A 22,113-nucleotide genomic window follows, 5' to 3' on the forward strand; every position below is an offset into this window, starting at 1 on the left:
AATATTCTTTGCAAGTATTACACTCAACTTGTTTCTCTCTTGGACTATTACTTCTTTCGACAAAGATGTCAAATTGAAATTTATCCCATACATTAGTCACATTTGTAATGATTAAAAATTTAAAGATTATTAAAATTTTGTTCTGTGTAAATAGACACGCTACTGAAGAAGCTCAATAATGCAAGCAATTTTAATCTGTTTAAAAAGATTAGTGACCTTGAGGTAAATGAGTGTTATTACATTACCGATTGTGAATGTTTAGAAACTAGATATGGTGATAAAATTTCTCTTGAGCTCGATAATAAATTTAAAACATTTTTTGCCAGAAAGGTTCAATAAAATAATAGATAACTGGGACTTCCAATTTTTAAAGATGGTGAAATTAAATTAAAATATAAAGGAATGAAAATAACTAAAAGTAATGATAACGAATTTCATGATCTGAAGCTTTTTGTGTAGCTTCAGAATTTTAGTTGAAAATTTTTAAAAATAATCAGTTAGTTGGCTCTTCCTTAATCGATCATGTTAAATTACAGAATATCTATATTAAAAATGGAAGAAAGAGATTTTTCCTCAAAAAACGTGGAATCTAGATCCACCAAATATTTATTAAAAAGCTTATGATGATTTCTTGGATTTTAAGAGAACTACACAAATGTACGGTGACGTTTATGTGAGTCCACTTAGCTTTATTGAAAATTATCCTGTCCGTTATAAATATGTCTAGAAGAATGAATGTGTTATCTACTCAGAAAACTAGAATGAAGTTGTGTGCAAATTTTAATAATAAAATTCAGAAAAATACGTTTATGTATGTGGTAATGTATGGTAAAAAGAATTTAACATGTCATTCACAACATAGAATTTTAGTTGAAAATTTTTAAAAATTTGTATTTTTTATGATAGTGTTGGCTTGCATCCGTTTATAAAAAAAATTTAGTAAGTAAGTGACTTGTGTATGCAGTCTAGCTGTTTATAAGAAAATAACTGTTTATAGGAAATAACTGTTATAAGAAAATAAAAAAACATCATTAAATTATCTGCAACTGCACTCAACGTACCCACTTACTACTTTAATTGCAATATTGTAGAATCCCACCTCCCAAAATTACTGCACCCACTAGCAATCGATCCCGGCCTCTAGATTATACAGCAGCGTGAATATGTTGCCAAACTGACAAGTCCCGCAGGGCATGACATGCGGAGCTTTCCACTGTGGGGAGACTTTGCTGACGCACTGTATTTTCAATGGTTCCATTCCAAAAAAATCATTGTGCTGTGAAAATAGACTTTTTAGGTTATGGCAGTCACACATAGTCTTAACAGTTTGTGACACAGAAAATTACCTTTTGCGAAGAGAAGTGTGTACATTCGCACGGCAGGTGGAAACTGGCTATGGAGACAGTGGACGAGGAATGGCGTGCGGCGGCAGAGCGTCTCCGTGCGGAGGAGCAGCGGCTGCGCGGCAGGAGAGAGGCCGACCTGCAGGAGGCGGTGGCGGAGGCGCGCCAGATGCTGAGGGTGGAGCTGGACGAGGAGCGGCTGCAGGCGCTGGCGGGGGCGCGGCTGGCGCTGCGGCAGCACGCGGAGGCGGCGCTCAGGGAGCAGGCGGAGGACGTGCTGCGGGCCGCCGACCAGATGGTGTCCGCCGCCGTCGCCGCCGCGCTCAGCAAGCACAAGGCCAAGCTGGTGAGTCCGCTGGGGCCTCGCACAGCTGTAGCTGTGCACAGGTGCTCAGAGGAAGCAGGTGCATAAGACGGTCATTCCAATGGCTGCTGTGCTCGGCAGGCTCGAGGCCAAGCTAGTGGATCCGCTACTCTCTGATGGGGTGTCCCACTCCTATTGGTATGTGGAGGTACTCACTGAGCAGGGGTAGGACATGCTCGAGGCTGCCTTGTTCCCACTGCTCTCAATGGCACATAGGCGATCTGGTACAACCACTACTCACTGATGGTGCGTTAGAGGTACAAATATGCGGAGGGATTGTCAGAGCACGTGCAGAAAATGCTCGATGTGGGCAACTGTATAGTGACTGTGGTGTACGTACTGTAAGACCTTCGGTACACACACCATCACATTATTTGACTTGTCACTCTAACGAAGTAGGCCCGTGTCAGCAATATGTCTCGTGGTCTTATCGTGGCGTGTTTATCTTCTGCTGTTAGGTCAGACAATAGAAATGCCACTTGCACACTTAGAGTAGCAGATTGACAGTGACCAACTGTAAACAAAACTTGATTAATTTTCACACACATTTATTAAAATAATAACAAGCATAAAAATTACTTAACTTGGTTCAGGATGCTATTTACAATTGACAATCTGAAGTTCCTTTGGTCTTGGTACGTTAATCTTATTCTCACATATCTGTAATGCTCGACAAAGTGTCTATTTATTTATCTTCATGGCTTTGTGCAGGAATATGATAATCTTATTAGGCACAGACTGAAACTTGACTATAAACTAATGCAGACTCATGCAGACTAATGCAGACTGGTGCAGGCAAATGCAGACTAATGCAGACCAACTAATCAGAGGACTGTACACTCGTTATAATACCTCGCGCGTTCAGGTATCACTGCGCGAGTGTGATCCGAGAGGAGAAAAGGTTCTACGTTAGCAGCAATCTCATTGGCTGCGTTACATATTAATACGCGGATCGGCGGAAGCAGAATTTGGTCCGTCTCTAAGACAGCGCCATCTCGTAGTGCGGAGACGGACGAGCGCTGCGCCTGCCCTGTTGTGCTTAGTGGGGTGCACACTATTGGGAAAGTTGTGTACGCGCTGACTACGCGGAACTATGTCCACAACAGTGACCCTCACAGTAGCTGCCACACTCAAGTGGCCTGAAGCCCAGATGGTGAGTCCACTGGTCAGCCTGGGCACACACATGCAGATGTGTAGAGCTACTCAGATAGCAGGCAGATCATGTGGTGGAGGTTGCCGACTCGACAGTGACCGTCACAGTCAGCTGTCTGCTGTGACCGAGCGGTTCTAGGCCCTTCAGTCCGAAATCGCGCTGCTACTACAGTCGCAGGTTCAAATCCTGCCTCGGGCTTGGATGTGTGTGATGCCCTTAGGTTAGTTAGGGTTAAGTAGTTCTAAGACTAAGGGACTGATGCCCTCAGATGTTAAGTCCCATAGTGCTTAGAGCCATTTGAACCATTTCTTCACAGTCACCACAATGCTCAGCACTTGTGAGACCGAGCTGGTGAGTCCACCGCTCACTGTTGGCGAGTCTCAGAGCTGCAGGTACGCGTAGGTGCTCAGAAAGCAGGTGGAGAACAGACTGTACAGTGGTTTTTGCAGTCGCCATCACGCTCAGCAGCTTGAGGCTGAACTTGTGGTTCCACTACTTTATGCTGGAGGCTTATCTGGTGCAGGTTCATAGGGGTGCTCAGGGAGCAGGAAGATCACTCTAGGCCGTAAACCAAGTGGCCACCACTGTACTCAGTAGGCACAAGGCCGAGCTGGTGAGTCCGCTGCACGCCGCTGGGGCCTCTCACAACTGTAGCTATGCAGAGGTGCTCAAAGGAAGCAGGAGCAGAACGCCCTCAGCGCTGCTGTGCATATGACAGTCATTGCAATGGCTGCTGTGCTCGACAGGCTTGAGGCCAAGCTAGTGGATCCGCTACTGTCTGATGGGGAGTCCCACAGCAATTGGTACGTGGAGGTACTCACTGAGCACGGGTAGGACGTACTTGAGGATGCAGACTGTATGGTGTCTGCCATTGTTCCCACTGCTCTCAGTGGCATATAACCAATCTGGTACAACCACTTCTCACTGATGTTGACTTACAGCTACAAATATGCGGAGGCACTGTCAGAGTAGGTGGAGAATATGCTCGATGTGGGCAACTGTTGGTGACCATCACAGTAGCTGCCATACTCAAGTGGCCCGAAGCTCAGATGGTGAGTCCACTGGTCTCAGCCTGGGCACTCAAATGCAGATGTGTAGAGGTACTCAGGCAGCAGGCAGAACACGTGCTCGGGGCTGCCGACTCGATGGTGACCGTCACAGTCACTGCAACGCTGAGCAAATGTGAGACCGAGCTGGTGAGTCCACCGCTCACTGCCGGCGAGTCTCAGAGCAGCAGGTACACATAGGTGCTCAGAAAGCAGGTGGAGAACATACTGTACAGTGGCTTTTGCAGTCGCCATTACGCTCAGCAGGTCGAGGCTGAGCTTGTGGTTCCACTACTTTATGCTGGAGGCTTAACTGGTGAAGGTTCATGGGGGTGCTCAGGGAGCAGGATGATCACACTAGGCCGTAAACCAAGAGGCCACCACTGTACTCAGCTGGCACAAGGCCGAGCTGGAGATTCCATTATTCTTTCCCAAGTCTAGCCATCCTCCAGCATACTCTGCCAACTGATAGTCTCTTCTAGCTACAGTAGTCATTGCCAGTTTGGTACTACGTCCGCTGATCAATATATCCACAACAACTGTTGTGGAACTCATTAATAACTGATTCCCTTTCTGGGCCACAACGTAGCCCATTCTATACAGGACATTTACTCCTAATTCTGTCACTTGGACTACCTGGTATTTGGCATGTGAGTAATGGACATATGCCATGTAACAGTATCAGGAACGTTTCCTAGAGGTAATGCACAAGTGTTGTTGATGTTAGGACTTCAAATGTCTTGTAGGAAATGTCGCCAACCCAGGTACAACAGGTTTATATGGAAACCATGGGGCAAGTTGGTTGAAATGGCTCTAAGCACTATGGGACTTAACATCTGAGGTCATCATTCCCCTTGACTTAGAACTACTTAAACCTAACTAACCTAAGGACATCACACACATCCATGCCCAAGGCAGGATTCGAACCTGCGACAGTAGCAGCCGCGTTGTTCCGGGCTGAAGCGCTTAGAACCGCTCGACCACAGTGGCCGGGCAAGGGGGAAGTATGTCAGTTGTTGGCATGTGTCAGATCTCATCAGAGTTACGACATAGCCCCTTGACCGACAACACAGCCTTCACCGTTAAAGTTTTTGTGAAGTACGCCAACCTACACACGAGAATAACAGGCATACATTGACAACAGAAACATGACATAGGGACAGTGCACAAGAGTTTTCAGTGGTGGGGAGAGTAAGATCGCCATGAGAAGTACTATAGTATCAGTGAAATGGGTTTCATGACAGCTGTCTGAGAACATGGAGTATCCTGACTTCGACACTGGGTAGGCGTGGTCAACTCAGACGCTAGGTCCACACTCACAGTACAAGAGCAACAGTGGTATCACCTCCAAAAAGTTCACGTTTGCAGTGGGCGGTGGTTTTATTACTGCTAGGCAATGAGTAAAGGAGCTATTGTTTACTGGGACCACTGACTTCTGTGGAGAAATTCTTCCTTCCTAGTTCACGAGATGATGTGAAGACATGGTGACTAATACTCCAGTACATGACAAGTGACACTGGACACCACTGACTAACTGATCACGACACGAGTGAATATGGTTCTCCTATATGAGATGTCCAGCTTCTAGTCCAGCCAATAAATATGAATTACGTCGCCGTTTTCTTAACGAAGCACCAGTTTCCCAGACAGAATGAGAGTGCACTTTGCACTTATTTCTATCCAAGAGTATTTCCGCTATAATTCTGAATCTCGCCATGCGAAGTCGTTTCAGCAATAATTGACCTATGTCTTCCTTAGCAGTCCACTTTGTATCATTTCTTTGACTCCTTTCTCAAACCAGACTCTAGCGCTTGTTAATCCATTCATTGATACGATCAAACAGTTTCAAGCCAATTTCAATACATATCTCATTAGGGATTTATTTCACTTAGTGGCATATCTCATAGTTCTGTTTCATTTAATTTGATCATCCTCAGCATATGAACTATTCTTCTGAAAAACCTCACACTGGCCGATTCCTCCATCATAAGAACCAAGTGCTGAGTCCCATTGGCTACAATGCCTTCAAACAAGTCACAGAGTCATTACTCCATAAGCTCATTTATTTAATAGGCAACACTGCATAACTGCACTGAATACCATCTGGATCAAGGGATACATCATCATCTTGGACACACTATTTACTTAGTTCTGGATCTCAAAAATTTGAATTTCGCTAGCTGGCTGTTTGAGGAATCCATGTTGATTCTAATATCAGGTGTTTTAATGCTCGAAAAATAATAAAATCCTCGAAAATAATTGTAAAATAGATTAATATCGTCGATATACGACTTCAGTTGTGCACATCTGTCTGACGACTCTTCCTCAAAAGGGGAACGACCTGACTTTTTTCTGACAAAGAGAGTTCCCCACTGTGGGGACATCTTCCATTCATTCACCTGGGTGAGCACTCATTTGATAGGAATCGATAAAAAATTTCGGAACGTCACGTAATGGACTAGAACCAAAAAAATAGTAGCACTATGTATACTGAGTAAGTAGTGTGGAGGAGAAAGTGCATTCCTGTTATCCAGAAGGTTGTGGGTTGGAATTCTGGTAGGTGCTTCGATATCTTTTATTTTAAAATCTTCATCGAAAAAGCTTTGATCACTATATTTATTCAATTAATTGATTTAAATGTTATGTTGTATTTATAATCCTTTGTGACATCATTTTCAACTTCGTATTCACTCTTTCATTAGCTCTCATTTTTGCTTCTCGTCATTCTTTTCTCGTTTCGACTCCTTGTGCATATGATTTAAATTATTTTTATGTATTCACTTCCGTTTAATATCTTCCATTTTATGATCGTACATTTTTGTCCTTGTGCATTCATTACTTCTGTTCCACACATTGCTTAAATTTCGTTTTATACGTAATCCCTTCTTATGTTTAAATCTTCATCTACATTATATTGTCCAGAACGTAACAATAATTTACATCTTAAATGTTTATATGAAGATCACCACCAGAAAAAATGCACATCATGTAACGAAGAATACATTTTAGACCTCATGAGCAGCCAACAGAAATAGATTACTTCGTCTTTTGTTTTTTAACTGATGGGTCAGCATTTTCCTACTTTTACGTGCTGTGTCAAATAAATAAAGATAATTATAATCACATGCATAACCAGTCCAAATGAAGAAAGAATAACAGGGTGAAAAAGTAAGGGTTACTGAAACAGTTAGTAAGATGTTTAAACTTACGTGACAAAATACTATAAATAAAAAATAAATTCAAACTAATTGATTCGATGAAAATAGTGATCAAATCCATTACCATAAAGGTTTTGAAGTGAAATATTTCCAAGTCCAAGAGAAGATTCGAAACCACAATCTTCTGCACTGCAGGAAGGTATCTGATCCACTGCGCTACACTCTAAGTCTGCATAAACTTACTATTTACAGGCTTTAGACCGTAACACGGAATTCTAAATTTTTTTTCGATTTCTCGCATTCTCACAATGCTGAGTGGCTGCAGTAGGTGATACCTGGACCCTAACCTACTTCACCGTGTGAATTGGCTTCAAAATGTCAGACCCACACCTGCGGACCTCCCTTGTGAGTTGTCTGTAATGTGTCGATGCTCTAGTGATGTTCAATTTTTTTTCTGGAATAGGATTAGTGGCATAACACAAGACTTTTTCCAGTGTACGTACTTAATGACGACTGCTTCAATAAATGTTCGAGTTCTCTAACTTGACACTGACGATTATGAATTCTCAAACTGCCCGACGCCCTTGGAGTCTCCACTGCTCTACATCTTCGTTTTATCTGTCCAGGAGCGCCAACAAGAGGAACTTGACTCCAAGCTGAGCAGCGTGAACGCCCTGGACTCCAGACTCCAGCAGATGGAGAGCAAGATGGCAGACAGAGAGAAGCAGCTGGCTTCGCAAGCAGAGGCGCTGGCCGAACTGGAACTGCAGCTGGAACAGCGCTCCAGGCAGCTGGAGCAGGCGCTCGTCCGCAAGGTGAGTGTTCACCGGAGAACGACTAGTGAAACTGCTTCTTGTGTTTGTAACATCCTACAGTTAATCAGGTGTGAAAATTACCGAGCTATCAATTTAATTATTCATGGTTCCAAAATACTAACGCGAATTCTTTATAGAAGAATGGAAAAACTGGTAGAAGCCGACCTCTGGGAAGATCAGTTTGTATTCCACAGGAATGTGGGAATACGCGAGGCAAAACTGACCCTACGAAATATCTTAGAAAATAGGTTAAGGCAATGCAATCCTACATTTACAGCATTTGTAGACTTAGAGAAATCTTTTGACAATGTTGACTGGAATCTTCTTTTTGGAATACTGAAGATAGCAGGAGTAAAATACAGGGAGTGAAAGGCCGTTTCCTACTTTTACAGAAACCAGACGACAGTTATAACAGTTGAGTGGCTTGAAAGGGAAGCAGTATTTGAGAAGGGACTGAGAGTGGCCTGTAGCCTACCCCCAAATTTATTAATTCTGTCCTTTGAACAGCCAATAAAGGAATCCAAAGAAAAATTATGAGTCAGAATTAAATTTCAGGGAGAAGAAATAAAATCTGTGAGGTTTCCCAGTGACATTTTAATTCTGTCAGAGACAGAAAAGGACTTGGAAGAGCAGTTGAACTAAACCGAAAGTGACTTGAAAGGTGGATATAAGATGCACATCAACAAACGCAAAACAAGGATAATGGAATGTAGTCGAATTAAATCAGGTTATGGTGAGAAAATGAGATTAGGAAACGAGACACTAAAAGGAACAGATGAATTTTACCATTTGGGTAGCAAACTAACTGACCATGGCCGAAGTAGACAGAATATAAAATGTAGAGTGGCAATGGCCAACAAGACGTTTCTGAAGAAGATAAATTTGTTAATATTAAATAGAGGTTTAAGTGGCAGGAAGTCTTTTCTGAAAGTATTTGTATGGGGTGTAGCAATGTATGGAAGTGAAACATGGACGATGAACAGTTTGGAAAAGAGAAAAATAGAAGCTTTTGAAATGCGATGCTGCAGAAGAATGCTGAAGTTTAAATGGGTAGGTCACGTAAGTAATGAGGATGTACCGAATAGAGCTGGTGACAAAAGAAATTTTAGTACAGCCTGACTAGAAGAAGGAATCAGTTGATAGGACACAATCTGAGACATCAAGGGATCACGTATTTAGTATTGGAGGGTAAAAATCATAGAGGTAGACGAAGAAATGAACACGGTAATCAGATTCAGAAGGTTGAGGGTCGCAATATTATTCAGGGATGAAGAGGCTTGCCCATGTTGCGTCAAATCTGTCTTCGGACCGAAAACCACAACATCAACGACAACAACAACAACAACGGTTGTTCGTGAAACGCTGTAGCTCACAATATATGCGTCGATCTGACTGCCTTCCGCTTCCAGGAGAAGTTTTTATATAGAGCAACAGAAATGAAAAGTATTCCATCGTGTGGTGACAGTCCAATATTTTACAAACTCTGTGGAGACTTCTATCGAGAAAAAAATTCTGTTTACGCCTGTCGGGTCCGCGCCGTAGATTTTTCGTGATAAAGTCAGGATAAAAGCGTAACAAGTATTTCGTAATTATATGTAATTTAATTACCAATCTCTGTAACTCACTGGTTGCACAGAGTAATGTGATGTTTACAGACTAGACAAGTCACAAACTTAGACTCTCTCACATCGTCGCCGTATGCCTGACGGGCTAGCGCCGTTTCTTCATTTAATTTTGGACACTGTCGTAGCTCTCGTATTCGCTCGGCACTGGACGTTTTCCTTTTTTTGGCCTCCCTTCGATGCCAGCTTTCCTCGGACTGGCGCTTTCAGCAGCTCTGAGCATATTAAAGAGTAATGCGAGACTAAACACACCAGCTGTGTGGCTGGATTGAAGAGTTTTTAGCAAACAGAAAACAGCATGTTGTTATCAATGGAGAGACGTCTACAGACGTTAAGGTAACCTCTGGCGTGCCACAGGGGAGTGTTATGGGACCATTGCTTTTCACAATATATATAAATGACCTAGTAGATAGTGTCGGAAGTTCCATGCGGCTTTTCGCGGATGATGCTGTAGTATACAGAGAAGTTCCAGCATTAGAAAATTGTGGCGAAATGCAGGAAGATCTGCAGCGGATAGGCACTTGGTGCAGGGAGTGGCAACTGACCCTTAACATAGATAAATGCAATGTATTGCGAATACATAGAAAGAAGGACCCTTTATTGTATGATTATATGATAGCGGAACAAACACTGGTAGCAGTTACTTCTGTAAAATATCTGGGAGTATGCGTGCGGAACGATTTGAAGTGGAATGATCACATAAAATTAATTGTTGGTAAGGCGGGTACCAGGTTGAGATTCATTGGGAGAGTCCTTAGAAAATGTAGTCCATAGACAAAGGAGGTGGCTTACAAAACACTCATTCGACCTATACTCGAGTATTGCTCATCAGTGTCGGATCCGTACCAGGTCGGGTTGACGGAGGAGATAGAGAAGATCCAAAGAAGAGCGGCGCGTTTCGTCACAGGGTTATTTGGTAACCGTGATAGCGTTACGGAGATGTTTAGCAAACTCAAGTGGCAGATTCTGCAAGAGAGGCGCTCTGCATCGCGGTGTAGCTTGCTGTCCAGGTTTCAAGAGAGTGCGGTTTCTGGATGAGGTATCGAATAGATTGCTTCCCCTTACTTACACCTCCCGAGGAGATCACGAATGTAAAATTAGAGAGATTCGAGCGCGCACGGAGGCTTTCAGACAATCGTTCTTCCCGCGAACCATACGCGACTGGAACAGAAAAGGGAGGTAATGACAGTGGCACGTAAAGTGCCGTCCGCCACACACCGTTGGGTGGCTTGCGGAGTATAAATCTAGATGTAGATGTAGATTATTTTGTAATTTTCAATTCAATATCGATTTTCGGCTCAATCGTTTAGTACAGAAACAGCACTGCTCCACTTTTTGACACTGCATCAGTTATTCATATTTTCGTGGTTATAGAGGCAGTACCCATAGTTTTATGTAGAAATAGATGCCTCACCCACAGACAGTGTGTAAAATTTCAGCTTAGTACAGAAACGACACTTCTGTCCTAATGTGTGAGTGAGATGTTAGTACTGGAAGGTTTATATTCTCTTTGCTCACCTTTAATGTGGTTAATATTCACAACGTTAGGGGCTATAGCCGGTCGATGTGACCGAGCGGTTCTAGGCGCTTCAGTCCGGAACTTCGGTGCTGCTAGGGTCGCAGGTTCGAATCCTGCCTCGCGCATGGATGTGTGTAATGTCCTTAGGTTAGTTAGGTTTAAGTAGTTCTACGTTTAGGGGACTGATGACCTCAGATGTTAAGTCCCATAGTGCTCAGAGCCATTTGAACCATTTGCATAGAAACGAACACATAATTCAGCTGTAAAACTTTTTCATACCCTGTCTATTGGTTCGGTCCAAACTTTCAGTTTGGTATCGATTAGTCTGATCACCTTATCTGTTGTGCTTTCGAATGCAGCATATTCTGGTACAATGTAGATCCGCAAGTACCACTAGAAAATTATCTGTAGTATAATTTGCTTTGCCATATGGTATTGCTCTCATATCTCAGTTTAACCAAACATGTAACATAACCATAGTAAATTGAGGATGTGTTGGATGGCGATCAGTTTGGCTTTTGGAAAGGTAAAGGCACCAGAGAGATCGTTCTCAAAAATGGTTCAAATGGCTCTGAGCACTATGGGACTTAACTTCAGAGAGGAAAGGAATATCTGGAAAACAGCGAAAACGAGAAGGGCCAGGACGATAGGACATCTGTTTATACATTACGAAATAGCTTCCATACCTCCAGAGGGGGCTGTACAGGATAAAAACTGTAGAGGAAAACGGAGAATGGAATATTGTTGTTGTTGTGGTCTTCAGTCCTGACACTGGTTTAATGCAGCTCTCCATGCTACTCTATCCTGTGCAAGCTTCTTCATCTCCCAGTACCTACTGCAACCTACATCCTTCTGGATCTGCTTAGTGTATTCATCTCTTGGTCTCCCTCTACGATTTTTACCCTCCACGCTCCCCTCCAATACAAAATTAGTGATTCCTTGATGCCTCAGAACATGTACTGCCAACTGATCCCTTCTTCTAGTCAAGTTGTGCCACAAATTTCTCTTCTCCCCAACCCTATTCAATACCCCCTCATTGCTTACGTGATCTACCCATCTAATCTTCAGTATTCTTCTGTAGCACCACATTTCAAAAGCTTCTATTCTCTTCTTGTCTAAACTATTTATCGTCCACGTTTCACTTCCATACATGGCTACACTGCATACAAATACATTCAGAAGACTTCCTGACACTTAAATCTATACTCGATGTTAACAAATTTCTCTTCTTCAGAAACGCTTTCCTTGCCATTGCCAGTCTACATTTTATATCCTTTCTACTTCGAGCATCATCAGTTATTTTGCTCCCCAAATAGCAAAACTCCTTTACTACGTTAATCTAATTTCCGCAGCATCACCCGACTTAATTCGAATACATTCCATTATCCTCGTTTTGTTTTTGTTGGTGTTCATCTTATATCCTCCTTTCAAGACACTATCCATTCCCTTCAACTGCTCTTCCAAGTCCTTTGCTGTCTCTGACAGAATTACAATGTCATCGGCGAACCTCAACGTTTTTATTTCTTCCCTATGGATTTTAATTCCTACTCCAAATTTTTCTTTTGTTTCCTTTACTGCTTGCTCAATATACAGATTGAATAACATCGGGGAGAGGCTACAACCCTGTCTCACTCCCTTCCCAACTGCTGCTTCCCTTTCATGTCCCTCGACTCTTATAACTGCCATCTGGTTTCTGTTCAGATTGTAAATAGTCTTTCGCTCCCTGTATTTTACCCCTGCTACCTTCGGAATTTGAAAGAGAGTATTCCAGTCAACATTGTCAAAAGCTTTCTCTGAGTCTACAAATGCTAGAAACGTTGGTTTGCTTTCCTTAATGTAACTTCTAAGTTAAGTCGTAGGGTCAGTATTGCTTCACGTACTTCAATATTTCTATAGAATCCAAACTGTTCTTCCCCGAGGTTGGCTTCTACTAGTTTTTCCATTGGTCTGTAAAGAATTCGCGTTAGTATTTTGCAGTTGTGACTTATTAAACTGATAGTTCGCTAATTTTCACATTTGTCAACATCTGCTTTCTTTGGTATTGGAATTATTATATTTTTCTTGAGAGAATGGAATTATTGTGGAGGCAGGTTGTAAGTGCTACTCTAAGATGAAAAGGTTGGCACAGAAGAAGAGGAATTCATGGCGGGCTGCTCTTATGGGTAACGGTTTCTACCTCCGGCCCTTCCATTTGTTTGACAGACAGCAGCATTGCGTCAAAATATAGACTGCAGTCGTTTCTCTTTAACAGCTCCATTACCATAGATTAACTCTTCAGCAGAAACAGTTCATTACAAAACTTGGAAACGCTTATGACAGGCACAAGTTTTCTGTAAGTAACATTTTATTAATGTAAAAATTTACAATCTTGTCAAATGTATAAATAGAGCTCCATCTTCTGGCCATGATGGACGAATCTGTCCCGACCGACCGCCGTGTCGTCCTCTGCCAGTGGTGCATACCAGCCAGACTCGCTGACAACTCAGCTACATAGGTGGATCAGTGTATAAGCAATATATGTAAAAACACTGAGCACTATTCCAGAAAAATCCACTGATAATGTTTTTAATACGATAAGTGAAACACATTTTTATTTGAACCGTTGGTTAGGTCTTGTAGAAATGGTAAGACTGTTTGGTCGAATGTTTGTTGTACCTCCTGTTGTAAACATTCATTGACTAGTCATGACATGTCATTATGTTTATTCTTGATGCTCCAGGAACAACAGCAGGAGTTGGAGTCGAAAGCGGAGCAGGCTATGATGCGCCTGGAACGAATCCTGGAAGAAGAGGAGCGTGCCGCAGAAAGACGATCCGAACAGGAAGAGGTGGGTCAGCAGGAACAGGAACGGATGGGACGGAAGTCAGAAAGCAGACTTCCTGTCATTATCATACATACATCTATAATATGGAAGACAATATTAGCAGCTTTTCGCAGATGATACAGGAACTACTGTCTCAAAAAAAAATTACATATACAGAAATATTCCTGTTTCTGTTTTCAGCGCCTTTTCAGTAGTTACTCGATCTGTGCATCTATCTTCAGCAGTTACCTTTAGTACCATATTTCAAAAGCTTCTAATATCTTCTTGCCTGAACTGTGTATCGTTCACATTTCATTTCCACTTAACACTACATTCGAGACAAACACCTTCAGAAAAGATGGATCACCATTTTAATTGATAATCGATGTTAACATATCTCTGTTTTTCAGAGATGCTTCCCAAGGTTATGTCAATCTGCATTTTATATGTCCACTCTACTTCAGCCATCAGCACTTATTTTGCTACCAAAGTAGCACAATTGATCTACCACTTTAAGTGCATCATTCCCAAATTTAATTCCCTTAGCATCGCATGATTTAACTCAGCTACATTCCGTTACTCTTTCTTTGCTTGTGTTTTGTTCATCTTATACCATGTTTTATGACACTAGCCACTCTGTACAGCTATTCTTTCAGGTCCCTTGGGGTCTCTCACTGAATTAGAATGTCATTATTTCCCCTCATCTTTGTTTCTCTTTCCAAATTTCTTCTTGGTTTCGTCTACAGCTTGTACAATGTGCCGATTGAATAACGACGTTGAATAACAACGTGGACACCCCGTATCACTCACTCACGTTATAGTATTATCAATGTTAAATATGATGTTTTCATTTACCTCATATAATATCCCCCAGATAGACGATCTAGTGACATTAATGTGACCACTGCCTATGTTGGACGTCAACATTCAATAACCACTCACAGACGCCAGGTGTGAATGCTAGCAGCAGGGGATATATAAAGTGTGTTGTGGGGGGGGGGGGGGGAGGGAGGGGGGGGTATTCTTGGCACACTCTTGACAGTGTGGATCTCGGAATATTTGATTCCCTAACGATGTCCGAAACAGATCGCCCCATGTCTCCAACTACCGTTCCGCGATCAACGTCTGTTAACTGCCGTTGTGCGGCCATAGTCACGTCGGAAACCTTTCCACATTAATCACTTGAGTGCAGATGATAGCTCCGACAATCCTCTATCCATTTACACCTTGCATATGCGATTCTATGTCCGCAGCTTGTGGTGTTGCGGTAGCGTTCTCGCTTCGCGCGCACGGGGACCCGGGTTCGATTCCCGGCGGGCTCAGGAATTTTTCCTGCCTCGAGATGACTGGGTGTTGTTGTGCCGTCTTCATCATCATCAGTCATCCTCATTACGGTCAGAGGAAGGCAATGGCAAACCACCTCCGCTAGGACCTTGCCTAGTACGGTGGTGCAGATCTCCCGCATCGTCCCCTATGCTCCTCGAAGTATGGGATTTCATCATCATCATATGCTATTCTGCTGCTATCTCTATATGTGGATATCGCTACCCAATGACTGTTGTCACCTCAATGCATATTGTTGCGCCTCTCAGTGTAGAAAATGGAACAGCATTGTTACTGGTTCCATTCCATGTGTTGCCTTACCCAGTGTCTTAGAGTAGTGGGGTGCTAGAGTGTTTACTAATATGCTTTGTAATGGACACCTAGAGAGCCAGTTGATCATATGTACGCAGTTATGTGCTGTGTGTGTCAACACTGGCTTCCTAGTTTCCCCTAGGAGGGCAGTATGTTGTTCTATTCTGGCGAGCTGTGTGGTATTCACGATTACTTGTAAGGATCCAGAAGTGAAATCCAGCAGCCTGCAGATGGCTATACTCGAACCAAACGGACTTCTACGAAGAGGGAAGTTCATTTGTGATTTTTTTGTAACCTATTATACTTTGTGGTAATAAAATTATTGTGCACTACTTTCTGAGCTTCTCTCATTGTTGTTTTGAATGTCCTACTTTAGTGTAGACTATAATGTTCATAATGATGAACGCTTAAAACTATTATTTCTGTCGTAATTTGTCACCCATCTCAGCTGGAGAACGTTGCAATGCTCGCAGATGTGGCGCGTGTCCCTGGAGAAGCTGGAGGCAGAGTCGAAGAAGCGCTTGGAGCGGCTGGAGACGTCGGAGAGACAGCAGCGGGAGCAGTGGCAGAAGTCCCTGGAGAAGAGGGAGGAGGCGACGAGGCAGCTGAGGGAGGCGGTGGAGCAGCAGGAACAGCGACTGGCGGCCGCGAGGGAACAGCTGGCGGCGCAGCTGGGCTCGCTGCAGCAGCTGCGGCCCGCCGCACAGGTGTGTAGGCGCAGAGGCGGCGGCAGCTGTGCGGCTGCGGCCGCTGCTGGCTAAGCCTGCTGATTGCGCTGCTGTATCTGACCACGGGCGGCACCTGTTCGGTGTCCCCACATGGCGCAAGTGTCAGTCGTGGTCAGAACAGCGCTCTGTGCAGTTGTGAGTGGATTATGTCTCAGCTGAGTGATTTAGAACGTGGGAAAATTGTCTGTGCTGCTACAGTGCATACTTCTATAATGGAAAGAGCCAAAGTCTTCAGTGTTTCAAGAAGCACCGTGTCTAAGCCACATGGCACAAAGTTCGTTCCCCCAAGGAGGTGCTGTGTTCCAAAACGACAGAACCCCTATTTGCACAGCTTGCATTATGCAGAACTGGTTTTGTGATCACCAAGTTGAATTAACACATCTTCCATGACCACCATCGTCCCCAGTCACCAGTATTATTGAAATTTGTAATCTGGTTGAAGAGAAGGGTGCATGATCGCTATCCATCTCCATCATAATTACGTAAAATTGCTGGTATTTTTCAGGAAGAATGGTAAAATTCCCTTGAAAACCAAACACAATCTGTATTTACCCATTTCGACTTGATTGGAATCTTCTACATGCCAGAAGTTTTCTTGCACCGTATTAGGCACGGTAATGTGTTGAGTTTTTGGTGCTTCCATATTTATGTGCACCTCATGTGCATACAGTGCACACTCCCAACCCTCGTACTGTGTGAACTGTGAGAGAGGGAGGGTGCACGGAGCACCACTATAACTTTCCTTCATTCCATTCTCATATTTTATGAGAGGGAAACGCTGTCGGTAGAATGTCTTAGAGCCAGAATTTCTGTACTATTCACGGACTTCGTACTTTACAGAGGATATGTAGTGGAGGATGTAATAGGTTCCCTGAGTAAGTCCTTCCACGACGAGATATCTCATTCATTACACACTGCAGTTTTTGGAGTCTTTCTCCTGAGACTCACACTGATGAACCAAATCCGAAATCAACAATGCAGCTCATCTTTGGATATTTTCTATCTCTCCAGTTAATCCAACTTGGTGACGGTCCCACGCTTACGAAAAATACTCAAGAATTAGTTGAAGAGTGATACATAAGAGATCTCTCTCATATGAGTATTACACATCATGTGGATTCTTTCAATAAATTTGTGTCTTTCAGTTGCTTTTGATTGAAACTTCTTCACATTTGTAGGCTGTGTGTGATTCCAGTGATTGACCACCAATTACATAGTCAAACCATATTATATCCTCCAGTCCATGTGTGTGCATTATGTTACATTTACTTTGTTGAGAGTCAAGGGCAAATGTAATGGGCCATCAAAGAGTCTGCATTTGAAGGCCCCAGTAACCCTACATGTCGGTGCTTATATACTCGCATCAGAGTCGTACTGGGTTGCATATATGCTGCAACAGCGCTCTCGAATGGAAAGTTTTTGTTCGCCCCTTGCAAAACTCCTTACGTGTAAAAATGTTTACCCTGACACAGAAAGTTAATTAAGAGCTAGACATGCCTTTAAGACCCAAGCCATTATTGTGCACAAGGGAATGGATAACGTGAAGAATTTGAGGCTATAGGTATGGATCCTAAAGTGGAGAATTTCAATGAAATAAATTTTTGTGAATGGGAAGTGTTAACAGAAACAAGCTTTGGATTAACACATTCGTGTATTCAATTTAATTCACGTGAAACAGATCTACTAAGAAAGGTTATCAGTTTACTTTACAGATGTCTCCTATCCTGTTCGAATGTGACTTCGGCAAGCTCTGAAGGTGTAGGAAGACAACAGGCTCTAGCGCTTCAGAGATGTAACGCGGTCTGTTTAGTGTACCAGCACCGCATACTATGAGGTGAGGGGGGAGAGGGTGGAGTGGTATCCAATACCACCCCAAACCATAATACCGGGAGCAGGACCAGTATGGCGATGCATAAGGCAACAGTTCAACAATCTCTCCAGACCCTAATCCAACCATCTCGGTGGTGCAGGAAGAATCGGGATTACTCGGTAAAAACAGTGTTGTTCCATTCAGTTGCCCATGTCCGTCGTTTATCGCATCACTGCCAACACAAATGCCTATGGCACTGACTCAGAGGCAAACGCAGCAATAGACGCCTTGTGACAGTCCATTCTGCTGCAAATGACGTCAAATGGTAGCCACGGACACTGCTTGTTGCACAACAGACAGAATTTGTTGTGATACGGTTCGCGATGTGGCAGAGTGATCCATCACTGCCATGCACACAATATGCCCGTCATCATGTGTAGTCATGGTTGCAATCGGTCCCGTTGGTCCGTCATTCACTCCTACATTCAGCGATTACAGATCCACATCGCAGTTGTTTCGTTCTCTCTGACACTATCACCGATTTCTATGACAGATAATCCGCAATCCCTATAGGCAACTATTCTTCCTCGTTCGAACTCCAGAATGTACTCGAAAGACACTTGCTGTCTACTGACAGGCAGTCTGGAGATGCTTACTCAAAACAACCATACGAAAGAACAATCACAGTGCTTTAATATGGCAGTTTGTTCCCCCTTCATATAGTGCTTGCAGGAGCCGCTACCGGCTCCCGTGATGTGCACCTGTGCTGAAATGCTATTCACGTTCCTCTGTCATCGCGCAAATGTATACTGCAGATTTCACCTGATTTGGATGCTTCCTTCAGGGTGTTGTATTTTGGATGGCCAAGAGTGTAGAAAACTGAGCCCGAGACTAGGTTCTTATCTTTCTGCAGGCCATGTTTGATTGGGACAGTGTAAGATTTTGATCTCTTGAAGGCACTCTTCAGTACATGAGTAAGCGCTGGCCCCCCCTGACACAGACCATTCCCTGACCTCAGCTCGGCTGCAGGGTAGGCTACGTCGTTAATGTACAACAGCTGACTCTCTCCCCTTCCCCCCCCCCCCCCCCACCCGCGGCTGACCTGGCATCACGACTTTCATGAAGTCAGCACCAGCAGCTGCCCAGCTGTGCCCATGCCATACTCCGCGATCTACCTGACGGTGTGTGGCGGAGGGTACCTTGAGTACCTCTATTGGTTCTCCCTTCTGTTCCAGTCTCGTATTGTTCGTGGAAAGAAACATTGTCGGTATACCTCTGTGTGGGCTCTAATCTCTCTGATTTTATCCTCATTGTCTCTTCACGAGATATACATAGGAGGCAGCAATATACTGCTTGACTCCTCGGTGAAGGTATGTTCTCGAAACTTCGACAACAACACGTACCGAGCTACTGAGCGTCTCTCCTGCAGAGTCTTCCACTGGAGTTTATCTATCATCTCCGTAACGCTTTCGCGATTACTAAATGATCATGTAACGAAGCGCGCTGCTCTCCATTGGATCTTTACTATCTCTTCTATCAACCCTATCTGGTACGTATCCCACACTGGTGAGCAGTATTCAAGCAGTGTTCGAACAAGTGTACTGTAACCTACTTCCTTTGTTTTTGGACTGCATTTATTTAGGATTCTTCCAATGAATCTCATTCTGGCATCTGCTTTACCGATGATTAATTTTATATAGTCATTCCATTTTAAATCGCTCCAGATGCCTACTCCCAGATAATTTATGGAATTAACTGCTTCCAGTTGCTGACCTGCTATATTGTAGCTAAATGATAAAGGATCTTTCCTTCTATGTATTCGCAGCACATTACACTTGTCTACACTCAAATTCAGTTGCCATTCCCTGCACCATGCGTCAATTCGTTGCACATCCTCCTGCATTTCAGTACAATTTTCCATTGTTACAACCTCTCGATATGCTACAGCATTAGCCGGCCGGAGTGGCCGAGCGGTTCTAGGCGCTACAGTCTGGAACCGCGCGACCGCTACGGTCGCAGGTTCGAATCCTGCCTCGGGCATGGATGTGTGTGATGTCCTTAGGTTAGTTAGGTTTAAGTAGTTCTAAGTTCTAGGGGACTGATGACCTCAGATGTTAAGTCCCATAGTGCTCAGAGCCTTTTTTTTTTTGCTACAGCATCATCCGCAAAAAGCCTCAGTGGACTTCCGATGTTATCCACAAGGTCATTTATATATATTGTTAGTAGCAACGGACCTACAACATCAGTTGTAAAGTTTTGGAACACGTATCATGTTCGAGCGTAATGACTTTTGTGGAGACTAGAAATCTACTCTGTAGGAATCAGCATGGGTTTCGAAAAAGACGATCGTGTGAAACCCAGCTCGCGCTATTCGTCCACGAGACTCAGTGGGCCATACACACGTGTTCCCAGGTAGGTGCCGTGTTTCTTGACTTCCGCAAGGCGTTTGATACAGTTCCCCACAGTCGTTTAATGAACAAAGTAAGAGCATATGGACTATCAGACCAATTATGTGATTGAGTTGAAGAGTTCCTAGATAACAGAACGCAGCATGTCATTCTTAATTGAGAGAAGTCTTCCGAAGTAAGGGTGATTTCAGGTGTGCCGCAGGGGAGTGTCGTAGGACCGTTGCTATTCACAATATACATAAATGACCTTGTGGATGACATCGGAAGTTCACTGAGGCTTTTTGCGGATGATGCTGTAGTATATCGAGAGGTTGTAACAATGGAAAATTGTACTGAAATGCAGGAGGATCTACAACGAATTGATGCATGGTGTAGGGAATGGTAATTGAATCTCAATGTAGACAAGCGTAATGTGCTGCGAATACATAGAAATGGAGTTCCTTTATCATTTAGCTACAATATAGCAGGTCAGCAACTGGAACCAGTTAATTCCATAAATTATCTGGGAGTAGGCATAAGAATGATTTAAAATGGAATGACCATATAACATTAATCGTCGGTAAAGCAGACGCCAGACTGAGGTTCATTGGAAGAATCCTAAGGAAATGCAATCCGAAAACAAAGGAAGTAGGTTACAGTACACTTGTTCGCCCACTGCTTGAATATTGCTCAATGGTGTGGGATCCCTACCAGATATGGTTGATAGAAGAGATAGAGAAGATCCGACGGAGAGCAGCGCGCTTCGTTACAGGATCATTTAGTAATCGCGAAAGCGTTACGGAGATGATAGATAAACTCCAGTGGAAGACTCTGCAGGAGAGACGCTCAGTAGCTCGGTACGTGTTGTTGTCGAAGTTTCGAGAACATACCTTCACCGAAGAGTCAAGCAGTATATTGCTCCCTCCTACGTATATCTCGTGAAGAGACAATGAGGATAAAATCAGAGAGATTAGAGCCCACACAGAGGTATACCGACAATGTTTCTTTCCACGAACAATACGAGACTGGAACAGAAGGGAGAACCAATAGAGGTACTCAAAGTACCCTCCGCCACACACCGTCAGGTGGCTTGTGGAGTATGGATGTAGATGTAGAATTGCTACGTTGTTGTCGCCAAGAAGCCTAACACAACCATTTACAGTCAACGATCGGTTGAGGTCACACCATTATGGAGCTACCACCAGCTTACGCAGTGCTTTGTTGACAACTTGGGTCTGTGACTTCGTGGACCACGCGCCACATTCTAATCATGTAATCAACTCTTACCGACTGAAATTGGTTCTCCTCTGACCAGGCCACGGTTTTCCAGTCGTATTGTGTTCGATCGACATGGTCACGAGCCAAGGAGAGGCGCTGCAGTCGGAAACCTTTCCACGTGAATCGCCTGACTACAAATGACAGCTGCGCCAATGCACTGGCCTTTTATACCTTGTGTACGGGATACTACCGCCATCTGTATATGTTCATCTCGCTATCCCATGACCTTCGCTACCTCAGTGTAGACATTTTGACAGCTTTCCACTTTGAGAAACCTTTAAATGAGTCAGAAGTGCTAGCAAACTGAATTACTTGGTCTTCGTTTTTCCAAATATCACGCATCGTATTTTCACCCACATTGTAAATCAGTGCCGATTTCGTGTGCCAGTACCACATTCCTTGCGTACGTGTATTGTTTCCAGTTTCTGTTGTGTCGTTAAGGGGAGACGGAA

The 22,113-nt window shown here is 43.6% G+C and overlaps 1 protein-coding gene across 1 annotated transcript in view; it reads left to right on the forward strand.

Moving 5' to 3' along the window:
• The window catches only part of LOC126210262 (trichohyalin-like), a 255,624-nt gene that overhangs the window by 122,921 nt on the left and 110,590 nt on the right, over positions 1-22,113 (forward strand). Inside the window, exons 7-10 of the mRNA XM_049939452.1 lie at positions 1,383-1,689; positions 7,691-7,879; positions 13,740-13,847; positions 15,932-16,165. Of these exons, the coding sequence (XP_049795409.1) occupies positions 1,383-1,689; positions 7,691-7,879; positions 13,740-13,847; positions 15,932-16,165 (838 nt within the window). The remainder of the gene's footprint in view (positions 1-1,382; positions 1,690-7,690; positions 7,880-13,739; positions 13,848-15,931; positions 16,166-22,113) is intronic.

The sequence above is a fragment of the Schistocerca nitens genome, chromosome 10 (genome assembly GCF_023898315.1).
Source record: "Schistocerca nitens isolate TAMUIC-IGC-003100 chromosome 10, iqSchNite1.1, whole genome shotgun sequence".
Classification (NCBI taxonomy): domain Eukaryota; kingdom Metazoa; phylum Arthropoda; class Insecta; order Orthoptera; family Acrididae; genus Schistocerca; species Schistocerca nitens.